At 46.9% G+C, this 12,204-nt stretch overlaps 1 protein-coding gene across 2 annotated transcripts; it reads right to left on the reverse strand.

Annotated features, from left to right (window-relative positions):
• Positions 1-1,052: 1,052 nt before the first annotated feature.
• LOC136771813 (uncharacterized) lies at positions 1,053-9,237 on the reverse strand. Of its 2 annotated transcripts, none has more exons than XM_066724339.1 (16): positions 8,576-9,237; positions 7,771-7,851; positions 6,861-7,028; positions 5,974-6,092; positions 5,410-5,611; positions 5,050-5,171; positions 4,687-4,786; positions 4,434-4,556; positions 3,620-3,783; positions 3,232-3,329; positions 2,920-3,047; positions 2,617-2,797; positions 2,304-2,445; positions 1,777-1,852; positions 1,392-1,493; positions 1,053-1,148 (listed from the first exon to the last, which is right to left on the reverse strand). In XM_066724339.1, the coding sequence occupies exons 1-15, from the start codon at positions 9,201-9,203 to the stop codon at positions 1,396-1,398; spliced, it is 2,430 nt and encodes an 809-aa protein (XP_066580436.1). In that variant the 5' UTR covers positions 9,204-9,237; the 3' UTR covers positions 1,053-1,148; positions 1,392-1,395. The 2 variants fall into 2 exon arrangements, with proteins under 2 accessions (XP_066580436.1, XP_066580437.1); XM_066724340.1 differs by having other exon boundaries at positions 1,053-1,275.
• Between the last annotated feature and the right edge of the window lie 2,967 nt (positions 9,238-12,204).

The raw sequence follows: 12,204 nt of genomic DNA on the forward strand, positions 1-12,204 counted from the left end.
TCTCTCAAATCACATATGCTCTCTAAGCATTGTTTCAATAATTTTGATGCCTTAAAAATAAATAAAAAATACAAATAAATAGAAATAAGTCAGTTGCATTACAGACAAAAAAAATGTAGGAATGTAAACAAATCTGTATTAAATTAGGCAGCAGCATTAAAAGCTTCATTTGTAAGACAACAGGAGCTGGAGCACACTCCTCTCTCACCGTTTCCATCTCCTCTGGTGCTGGGATGTTGCTGCATGCAGGTTGTGCTCCCATGGAAAGCAAGTTCCGCCCTGCATGCCTTATAGATGACAGCATTTTCAGTTTGAACTTCAGTGCAACTTTCCCACACGCGACTTGTTCTGCTCGGTTTGCACGCTGACATTTTAGCACCGTTTTCTTCTATTGGATTGCATATGGCAGGGCTGCATTACAGTCTAGTGCTACAGCACCACACTGGTCAAATCACATTATTGCAGGCACACCAAGAAGGAGGAGGTTAAATCTGGATGAAAGCATTCCAAAAACACTTCCTCCCTGGCCATCCCCTAAACCTGCTTAGATGACCACATATTGCATCAGGCAGAAAGTACTGCCAAAGCATATTAAGTGGTGAAGGTGGTTAGCTACAGCAGTTGATCCTAGTTCATATGGAGACACCCAAAGTCTCAGGTGACCAGGCCACTCTTCACTAGAGAAGGCCCAGTATCCCTCCAGGCAAGAGCATCTCACTTTACAGAGCATGTTCAGCACCCTAGCAAGCAAGCGCTGATACTTGGCTATACCAGCACTGTAGGCTTTCTGGAGTCTCCCATTGGGAATGCGACACCTTTTCAATATTCTTTGGTCATGCATAATGCATGCTTGCTGTAACATTTGGCCCTCAAGCAAAGTAGACTTGAGCATCATTGCTCAAACCTCGGATGGTTAAATATCCCCACTTTAGAAGGCCAACTCTAGAATGATCCTATCCACCCAGAAAGGTTTTTGCTTTCCAGCACAGGCATTGCACATCCCAGGTCTATTTGATGCACAAGCACACACACATTCAGACTCACAGACAAGGTCAGATCAACCATTTATTCAATCAATGCTTAACAGCCATCACCTCAGGCAGCTGGAGATCTTGCAAAGACCAGGAGCAATAGGTTCCACTGCAGCCCTGAGGGAGAAGAACAGATGCTTTGTGGCTGGCTGGTTGTCAGAAATCCAAGCAAGATGTAGGGGGACCATCAAGTTTACCACCTGCCCTCAAAGGCAGAGCCATCTGGCAACAGGATTGAAACCTCCTGTGCAGAGAAGGGGGAAGATGCCAACGCAAACCAGAAGAGCCTGCCAATCAGCATTGCATCTGGTCCTCCCTGCTTTAGCAGGACTGTTCCAGTGCACAGTAGTACATGCTTACCCAGTCACTGGGCCAGCAGGCCTGCAGATCTCTTGGCCATTCCTGGGCAAGGCTTCCTGGCACAGCGCTCGTCAGCATTGGGGTCCTCAACCACTGGGAGCTCTGGAATACAGGAGGGACAACATCTTGGGCAGAATCCCTCAGCAGGAATTGTGCCCACCTCAGCTGGCAATATTCTCACATTAAAAAAGGATCTTCCCCAACACCAAGCTGGGATCATCAAGTCCCAGTGGAGTTGGGAAGCACACCGGTTGCCCTATTGAAGTGCATCTCGGACGGACTCCAGAAGCAAAATGGCATCAACACACCAAGAAGCTATGCCTTTAACCACAGTGTTCACTACAATGAAGGGAAGTGCAGTCCTTTGCACAGGTCCATCACTTACTGCGCCCATCAAAGCATCCTTCCACACACTGCTTGGCTGATGGGGAGCAGACTTCCGTGGAGCACATGAAGTAGATCTACAGAGGGGCATAAATCTCGTTAGGCATTCAGTCAGTTTGGACACTCACTCATCCAGGCCTTATTGCCACCATTCCCTAAATACATTCTGCAATAGAAGCCACAGTCCGTCAAGACAAATGTACTCAAGCGTCTTCTCATCTACTGCAGACAACTGGAGTGGCAATCATGGGTCTGCAGAACCCCAAGCCAATTAGCTTCACTCTCAAATTACCCAAGCCTGGGAATATCAATGAAGCAAAGTCAGATCCTTGACAGCCAAGGACTATTCAGGCTTGCGTGCAGTGACTGCTCAAAGGGAGCAGAGAACTCCAGTACTGAGGACCTTTAGGACCTGCTCAATTTGGTTTCTCTGACCAGCAGCCTTCCATTTATGATGCAAGAGAACACCAATGGTTTAACGCAGGACGACTGTGCAGGCAGCAAGCCAGAGCACACGTGGCCCCTCACCTCCTCACGGAGGTAGCGGTGAGTCACTTGATCCATGAACTGGAAGGTGCGGATCTCAAAGCGACGGTGGTGCTTGGGCAGAGGCTGCTTATGGTTGATGTGCAGGGTGGAGGTGTGACCGTAGTCCAGAGGGTTGGGGCAGCTGGGGACAAAGATGCCATCATTTAATAGTGACCAAGAAAAATGCATCTCAGAAGGCCAGTAAAGACCATTGAAGCATTGCCACAGCATCTGTTCTGTGGATAGTTGGCAGTCATGCATGCTGCGTGTCCTGGTTATAGCATTTAAGCACATCCTCAGGTCTAGCACTCACCCCTCATAGACCAACACCCAGACAGCCTGGGCAGAGCGGGGGTAGGCAACACAGTAGTGCACCAGCAGCACCAGGCTGGGGTCAGGGGCATTCAGCAGCTGCACCTCCAAGAAGACTGGCCTGCCCAGCAAGAGCCGCAGGGGCCGGTGGTACTGAGGGTAAAACCGGCTGTAGGTGTCATCTGGGGAAGACAGATGCTTGAAGCAGAAGACAAGGAGGAACAAAGCACAACCAAGCAGCACCTGGCAAGCACACCACCCAACTTGGGATCCTTGCCGACGAGGGTTAAAGGCCCATGCTCACCTGTGGCAATCCTGAGCTGCACCCCAAACACCCCATGGGACAGAATTGCATTGGGCAGGTAAGGGTTTTTCACCAGGTATCCAGTGCTGGCCAAGTTCCCCTCTGCATAGCGACACTCCACCAGCAGCCTGCATACAGAAGAGGGCAGCTCTGCAAGAGGACCTTTGAGCAGGAAGGCTACTGCAGAGCTCAACATGGAGCTCTGCTTCCATTACTACAGGGACATTAGGATTTGGATTCATGGCATGTAGAGCAAACCTGCTGGTCCACAAGGAAGAGGCCGCTTGGAAGCCCAATATTCTTACTGCTTACCTGAAGGGACTGTCCCTAGTGATGACTCCATAGTTCAGGCTATTGCGTCTGGCCAGGGCCATTACTTCAGCCAGGTAGATAGTGGTCTCCCCCACCACCTAGGAACACAAGGGGTTATTGCCAGCAACACCAGTGGATCCTGCCTGGCAATAGGCATTTTACTGGATAGCTCCTTGCAGCAGAGGACATGGTGAACCAGCCCCTGCCATTTCACTTGCCTAAAAAGGCATCTGGCATTTTACTTTAGCATTAGTTACATGAACCATCGGACTAGTTTCAGCTGCCTCATACAGTCCAGATGTTACACTGAAAAGTCAACCAAGTTGCTCAGGTTAAAGTGGAATACTCCAAGCCACACGCCACAGAACACCCCAGCAGCATTACTCACAAATGCATGGGTTCCACAGCCAGTCACAGGGAACTTGAAGACTGCAAAGTCTGCGGTGCAGATGACCGGGGTGCAGGACTTGTTGCCAGCAACCACCAAGGAGGCAGGGTTCACAGAGAAGGTGCGATGGACCACAAAGACAAAGTGCCCGTCAGCAGTGCATTCTGGGAGAGGGGGAAGTGCAGGGAAACCATGCATTTAAAAAGCCCAGCTACTGAATTGCAGGCATTCCAACACCATCAAATGGACTGGGTCAAAGTAGCCTGCCAGCAGCACGGAAATGAAGTCCCAGTATAACCTGGCCCTTACCTTCCAACAAAAAGTCAGCCTTGATGGCAATTTAACTGTAGACCTGCCAAGGCCATTCATTGGACAGAAGTATGGTTTGTGTGCATCTAGCCTCTACAAAACCACACCTTTCCATTTACATGGTTTTGTATAATCAGGACATGCCAGTATAGATGCATTTCTGCATTTACATTTTGCACCATTGCATTTAGCCCATGCACTTCAGATCAAGGGCCATATCAACCACTAGTCAATATTGTGGAAATCATTCCTACCCTCAGTTGCATGTAGAACGTACACCATGACGCTGTTGCAATCCGTCTATACAGACCAATTTTGGTGGATCGGATGCATTGTGACTTGGCTGGATAAGACGAAGATGTGAAATTGTGAGAAAGCCCTCATGTTGACAGCATCTAGCAGTGAAGCTTCTCTCACCATGGTCATTAACCACAGGAGTTCTGCCAATAGCCAACCATTCCTTTAAAAGCATGGCCTTCCTGCTAGACGGACACGACAGACATACCTTCCAGAGGATAGTAGCAGTGGCCAGTGTCCGAGTCTACACAGCAACCCTTGGCAAGGCAGGCTTTGGAGCCCATTCTCTTGGGACCACACGATACCTGCTGTCTCTTGGGGATCTGGCATCCTGCAGGGTACAAAGAGCAACCAATTAAGCAGCCATTTCTGAAGGAAGCACTGCTTAGAGGAATAAGGGCCCCACCCAAGATCCTTGCATTAAATCATCCTTTTGGATCAGTGGGAAGAGAAGGACTCACCTTGCTTTGGCACAAGTGGTTTATAGGGGCAGGATACCTGGATCTCTGCTCCCTCTCCCCCACTAGTCACATAAGCCACCTGGATAATGTACCTCTTCTCCTGTGAGCAGAAGGAGCTACATTAAAGCAGAGGATGTGGGGATAACCAGGAGCCAGACTTTAAAATCCATTGAGCATTCATGGTATTAAAAGGGTCAACATTTGAACAATGGATTCCTAGAAGCCAAGACACTTGCAGATCACACGCCACGGACGTCACACCCTAAACCTGACAGAAACCAACTTACTCTTGCGGTTAGTCAAGCATTACAGAAGACCCAAGGCAGGTCAAGTGCCAAGTTGAACATGGAACGCAGTGCTTACCACAAGCTTTACATCACAGGCAGTGTACGGGATGGTCAGGATGTTCTTGCCATCCTTCTTCACCAAGGCATAGCCACACAACGTGGGGGTCTGGAGCACAGGGACCAAGGTTTTGGAGGAGTCTACAGAGACGGGAGGAATGTAGAACACCTGCTCAGCCTGTGGATTTCAAAGTTATAGCACTGAAATGACCATTTGGAATACAGTATTTGACCACGTCTAGAAAGCCTTCACCATTTAGGTCAGGGTCAGCCACCCTTCAGCTCAAGCTCCAGTAGATGGACTCATGGAAAGCTGCATGCATACAGAGAGATGGGGTTGGCAATCCTCCCACTCCTGAACTACAAACCCAGCTCTCACCCAGGATTTTCACAGCTGACAGGGGACCAGCAGGTAGCTGCACAGTCATGCACACTTCACTGCAGGAGATGGACAGGCCTTTGGGAGGTTCAGGCATTGGAGTGGTGGTCACTGGGCAAGACACTGTGGCCACAAATGGCTTCTTCAAGACCAGGTCATAGTACTGGAGGGTCAGTGCTTCATGGAGTTCATGGTCCTTCCTCTGTTCAAAGAAATAGGGATTAGAAGCTCACAGGATCAGTACTGGGTCAAATGGCATCTTCATGTTCTCATAGCCAGACCTAAAGGGTGACCAGGGACTTCAACCCAACTTCAAGAGGCATTGCTTTCAAGTCATTACTCATGTACATTGGATACCATATCATCGGTTAACCTGGGCAGTCCCAGCAGCAGGATGAACTCGGCAGGGGGCATTGACTATTCAGAACCAGAGCAAAGAAAAAGGGGGCCCAATATCCCAACAGAGGGGGCATTGCCCCCTTCCCCACCCTGTGGCTCCAGGCCTGAACTTGGGGATCTGCTCCCCCTTTCCAGCCTTCAGAAAGGAGTGGGACCCTCACTTACCAAGTTAAATATATAGCAGCCCTTGAAGGATGCAATCAGCACCAGGGAGCTGTTGCTTCGCCTCACCGTGTGCTTACAGGACCTGGGGAGCTTCAGAACTGGGAGTAGTCTCCTTCCAGCTGCAATGGGGTACAAAACAGAATTATACCAAGACAGGCAGTGGCTTCAATGCCTCAAGTACCCTCTTAGTACCCCCACACCAAGGAACACCAGGCTTAGAATTTCAGGGGCAAGGCCACTTGGCCTTAAGGGCATGCCCAATTTGCCAGGGCACCAAGGCCATTGTGCTAAATAGCCTTTTGAATTGCTTCAGAACCAGAAGAACACCAGCAATTACTGTAACAGAGGGATTTAAGAAAGCTTGTGCATGTCCTCCTGATGCCTTAGGGACAAAGGGGCTACGAATTCATGATTGTGCACCAATCTCACTCTCCTCCTACCAAGCCCTCAGTGTCCAGTGGCAAAAAAGACTGAAGGACTTCTCAATGCACCAATTCTTTTTAGGAGGACCATCAATTAAAGCCGACAGCCTGCACTTTAACCCTGCCTATAGTCATTGTATCATTTCAAATCAAGATCTCGAGTACAGAGGCAAAAGGCCAAAACATTTGTCCATGTCCAAGTATTTGGAGACTACACTGTAAATGAAACCGATCAGAGGATAGAAAGCCTAGGTGGGGTTCTGAAGTCTCATTGGAATCTAGTCTGGTGGTAACAGCTACCATTAGCCGATGAACATTAAACCTGAAAATAAAGGTCACCAGTTACGTTTGAGCAAGCCAACATTGGCCAAAATGAAACCATGAAAGCACCTTAATCCAATTATAGCATATAGAACACGTTTTTAACATTACATTTGATCTCAGTCACTGAATGTCAACCATCACCTTTCCGCAGGAAGATCCGAGTGTAACGCTGCAAGGAGAACTGGATCAACATGCTGCCGTTCCCACAAGCGACACGTGGCTCTGGAACTTGGGACACGTCCTCTCCCTCAGGCTCAGAGTCTGAACCATCAGCATCATCTGGGAGGACACCAGCATTGGCCTCATCACCTGAGAGAGACATGGAGTTCAGTACTTTGTCCATTAGTCTCAAACCATGTGGGTCAACTTAGCCCTTGTGCAAGTGCGAAGCTTAGGCACGGTTAAGAAGATGCTCCAAAAGCAACGTATAAATGTACAGTTCCAGTTTACATATAGAAGCAGCACTGCACTTTTAGTGCATATTGTGGATACCAGCTAACATTGTCAACAGCTGATCCTGGTGGCAAGAAACCAGAGGCTCATACCTTCATTAACTGCTCAAATTTCATAAAGCCTAATCTCTACTCAGGCATCTGAAGAGGCTAGTTCTACAAATACATTGAAAGGGGATTGTTCAATTGCCTTTATTGAAGGTTCTCCATACAAGTTACAATTCCAGATTTCCCCCTTAATGCATTTGTGAATTACATCTATACAATCAAGTGGTTTATCAATTCATTTATCCCCATGTCCCACTAACCAGTTCACCTTCCATAGTACTGTACCATCACCATTCCATCAGCACTGAACAAGATGGGCTTCAAGGCATTTGCATTAAACCAATGCATTATAGAAGGGCAGATCTGCACAAAGTACTAGGTCCATCACACCTGATATTCTAGACCCACACTACAAACTAGGTCCTGTTGTAGGACAAGGGCTTCCCCATCTCATGAGCAGGGGTGACAGTCACAGCAAAGCCAGGAAAGAGGTTCAAACAGGTGGTAGATGGCCAAGCAGTTCAGGAGACCAAAAACCTGGCCAATCCTACCTCGCTCATTAGCCTCATCATTTAAATGCAGGTCAGAGCCAGCCTTCTCCTCCTCCAAGGTGGCATCATTCATCTCATTATCTGAGGGAGAGAACATGGCATTTTAAAGTGGACCAAATAAAGATGCCAGTCATTCCAGGCACCTCTGCCCTATAAATACATCTATAGAATGTAGACCATCATACATGCCACGTTTTAGTGAACAGTCTATATAGGGGACACCTTCATACACTTACTCAGGCTTTGAAGCGAGAGTTGGCACTAATTAAAGCTATACCCATGGAGTGGTTGTTGCAAGGGCATTACTGGGCAGCCAATGCACAATTCCTGGCTCCCCAATGTTCCTTCACAAAAGGAATGCATGGAAAACACCTGGGGAGTCAGTAGAATAGGTTTGATTTTCAGCAAGTCTCTACAGCTATTAAAAGTGCAATACATTTTATACCTTGTGAATACCCAAATCATGACATGTAGTGCACATGTTGCAATATAAAGGGTTTTACATACTGTACGTGGAAGGTTTCAGGTTGAACCGTTCCATTAGATGGACTAACATTTAGCCATGCATGTTAAAGGCCATCAAAAGCCATACATGGTCAAATACTACAAAAGTGGCTGGCTTGTGTAGCATGAAACCATCATGCATTCCCATAGCCAGGCCATTCTTTTCAGATATCAGCTTTGCCACATGTTGAATGTGGCTCCATTTTGGGCACACTGAAGCAATATGCCTCCCCCATTGAAACCCCTTTTCACATTACATATCCTTTGCATCACCTGGAAGGGCCTTCACTGGAGTGCTTACCACTGCGAGAAACTGCAACACCAGGCGTGACAGCCTCAGGGTCCCCGATCAGTGGAAGGCTCTCCACACCATCTCTTGGTAAAGTGGACAGATCAAGCCAATCCGAGCCTACACCCTCAGATTCAGACACCTCCAAAGCACCATCTTGACTCACATCAAGGTCAGAGTCTTCATCCCAGTAGCCATCAGCATTAAGAACGTTAGCCACTTTTATAGGATTAGAGCGGTCACGATCCTCATTGAAGAAGGCATTAGAGGCAACATTTTTGTTCACCACCTTATCCCAGTTAGAAGCTTCTACAGGGTCTTGTGGAGACTTCCATGCTTCCTCATGGTCTTGCTCCAAGTCATGCCAAGCCAGGTTACCTTCTTCATCATCATCAACACCAGGATGTGAAGGAAAATGACCCATTTTATCAGCACCTGCATTAGACCTGTGAAGATCCAGGGGAGTGTATTCATCCCAGAGGAACACATCCTCATCAGGTTCATGGAAGCGCTTCACCCTGCCATGCAAGTCATCCTCAGTTTCAAATGGATCCTCACTCTCCAGCTGAGCATTTGACAAACCACAGAACAGCCATGTAGCCAGCAAAAACCACACTCTCCGTCCATCACACCACAACATTATGACCAGCAAGGTGCCAGAGAGTGAATAATGCCTTGCTAGCTCTAGCAGGTTTATATACTGATATGTGTTTAGTGTGGTTATGGAAAAGGCTGTGCAATCAGCAATGCCCCATCACCAGCCAATCAGCTGCCTCGGCTCTTAATTGGCAGCATTGTCACGCACTCATGGAGGATCGGGCATTTTCTTCCGCTGCCACGGCAGTCTGTCTACAACACGGGCTGCTGGGGAACCTGTTCATTGTAACACCACGGAGCTCATTCCCACGAATAACCCGAAAACCCTGTATAAAAGGCAGCAAAACGTGTAGTATCTCACAGAGCAACACAATACAAGAAGGATGAGAATAAAACGGCCAAGAATTAGGAATGTCGTGATCTGTATATTCATTATTTTATTCGTGTTTAATCTCGTGTTTCTTTCAGCACAAACACTTAATCACAACACTAGGGCTGGGCGGTCGAATTAATGCGATTAATTCGAATTAATGTTCTTGCACGATGTGTAAAATGCCTGAAATCGCGCAATCGAGAGTTGATGTTATAACGTGCGCAACTTTCTTATTTCTGCCAAGTTTGCAAAGGGCAAATCAGCAATTTCCCAATCATGCTCCAGGGCGGGCAGAGAATAAACAGAAGAAAAGCAAAGAAAAGAAAAGCAGTTTAAAAATGCATGACTGGGTTAATCTGGCTTGTTGTAACAGTCAGGCACACTGATGTTTAAGGCATTATTATTACAAGAATAATATATTGCAGTGTGCTTTTCGTATAGATAATGAATGCCTTAACTGAATATACAGAACATGCATGTAGCACACGAGTGATTACAGACCAAACCAAAACATAATGCAGTAAATAACACACACTGCACACTCTTGAGCCATCGCCGTTAAACTATAATAATATTAGCACTGGGCATACAAAACGTTAATAATTTATACTTTGTAACTCGTAGAAAAAGCCAGATAAAAAGGCACATAGCCGCAAAATAAAAACCGTGAATAAGGTCCATTGCCAGTCAGTCAGACTCACTACGAAGATGACAGCAATCAACGCGACGAGATTGTGAAGACAAATGCCGTAATGTCGCCTCAGTGATATGGAAGTGGTTTTGCAAGTCCTGCGTCGAGCAAACAAACCACTGTGTGTGGAAAGTGTGTAGAAAGTGTCGCAAGTGAAAGTGGCAGCACAACAAGCGCAGGTGCGGGAGCTGCGACGCAAACTCGCCGCGCAATGGGAGCCGAGCGGCACTGCGAGATACAGCTCTGTCCCTCCTAAAGCCCTGCATTTTCCAGTGCCATCCCAGATGGCCAGGGGGCCCGGGAGGAAATCACAGATGCGGTGACATTTCATATCACGAAGACATGTTTTTTTTTTAGGGATAGCATACTAGAGGCATGTTTTCAATTGTATTTAAAACAAAAATATGCGCAATACTGACAGCTATGGAAGTGGTGCTGTTCTTTTGCTATTCTTACACGAATGTTATTGCACATGTAAATTGATACAGAACACAAGTCTTTTTTTCGATCAGTAAAATAATTACATATGTTTGAATATGTCAGTATTGTTTATTTTGTTTAGAGAAAACAATAATAATCAAGACTTAAAATTGTGAATCGTCTCTACATAATAATAATAATAATAATAATAATACATTTCATTTGGGGGACGCCTTTCTAGATACTCAAGGACATCTTACACAAAGTTGACCTATATAAATTAATACAATAAACATAGATGACGATGGAGAAATACATAGGGACTGACAGTTACAAAGGAAACAACAGCTCAAATGTAGCCATAGGGCTATAGAAGGTAGGCTTTCTTAAAAAGGTGAGTTTTTAAAAGGTTTTTACAAGAGATGAGAGTGTCTGCTTGTTTTATTTGTGAGGGGAGTGCATTCCAGAGCCTCGGGGCCGAGCAGCTGAGGGCCCGGCCACCCATGGTGGCGAGACGGAATTGGGGGGTGGCAAGGAGACCAGCAGAAGAGGAACGGAGGGAGCGGGAAGGGGCATAGGCTGGGATGAGGTCCAACAGGTAGGTAGGTGCCAGGTTGAAGGGCTTTGTAAGTAAGGAGGAGCCACTTAAAGACGATACGGTAGTGCACAGGGAGCCAATGTAACTGGATAAGGACTGGTGTGATATGTCCAGATGATCTAGTGCAGGTGAGTATTCTGGCAGCAGAGTTCTGGACCAAGGAGAGAATTGCAGTAGTCCAATCGGGAAGTGACCAAGGCATGGATAAGGGTTTCAGTGCTGGAGTGTGACAATGAAGGACGAAGCCAAGATGACACCAAGGCTGTTGACTGAAAACTGAAAACCCATCAATGTTAATACTAAGGTTGTGCTGTTTAGAAAGAATAGATTTAGAGCCAATAAGCATGACTTCCATCTTGTTGCTGTTAAATTTGAGGAGGTTTGTGCTCATCCAGCTCCTTATGTCTTGGAGACAGTAAATAAGGGAAGTGGGAGGGAGGGGAATGGTGGGTTTGGTGGAGATGTAAAGCTGCATATCATCAGCATAGCAGTGAAAATTGACTTTGTGATGACGCATAATCTTGCCCAGCGGTAGGAGGTAGATTATGAAAAGAAGTGGTCAAAACACTGACCCCTGGGGGACACCCTGTGAAACAGCTGCACACCCTGATCTGTGTTTTATAATTTGCACAAATTGTTGACGGTCAGTGAGGTAAGAAGAAAACCAAGAGAGTGCAACACCAGCTCTAGTTGGAGCCCTATATTTATATGTATCAACTTCTGCAATGGGTCAGAAAACCAGTGCCCACTTTAAATCAAACACCCAGAAAGCTCTGGATGAGAAGCCGCCGCCAGCAAAGAACACCCAGCTGGGTTTTGGCGAAGATGCGGTCATGATGGGAGAGAAGGAGAGGAAGCGCAGGGCAGCAGGCCTACTGGCCTTCATTAACCTCTTCTCTGGCTGCACTGGCAGAAATCCAGGTAAGAGAAATTCTCCTTCCTTCACCGGTAAGCAAGTTTCT

Source organism: Amia ocellicauda, chromosome 15, assembly GCF_036373705.1.
Source record: "Amia ocellicauda isolate fAmiCal2 chromosome 15, fAmiCal2.hap1, whole genome shotgun sequence".
NCBI lineage: Eukaryota > Metazoa > Chordata > Actinopteri > Amiiformes > Amiidae > Amia > Amia ocellicauda.

Bases quoted from the DNA above. Each gene is read 5' to 3' on its own strand.
- LOC136771813 (XM_066724339.1), bottom strand. From the start codon at position 9,203: ATGTTGTGGTGTGATGGACGGAGAGTGTGGTTTTTGCTGGCTACATGG. The intron at 7,029-7,770 runs GTAGGATTGGCC...TGTCTCTCTCAG, and splicing joins TGATGAGGCTAATGAGCGAG to GTGATGAGGCCAATGCTGGT. The intron at 3,048-3,231 runs GTAAGCAGTAAG...TTCTGTATGCAG, and splicing joins ACTAGGGACAGTCCCTTCAG to GCTGCTGGTGGAGTGTCGCT.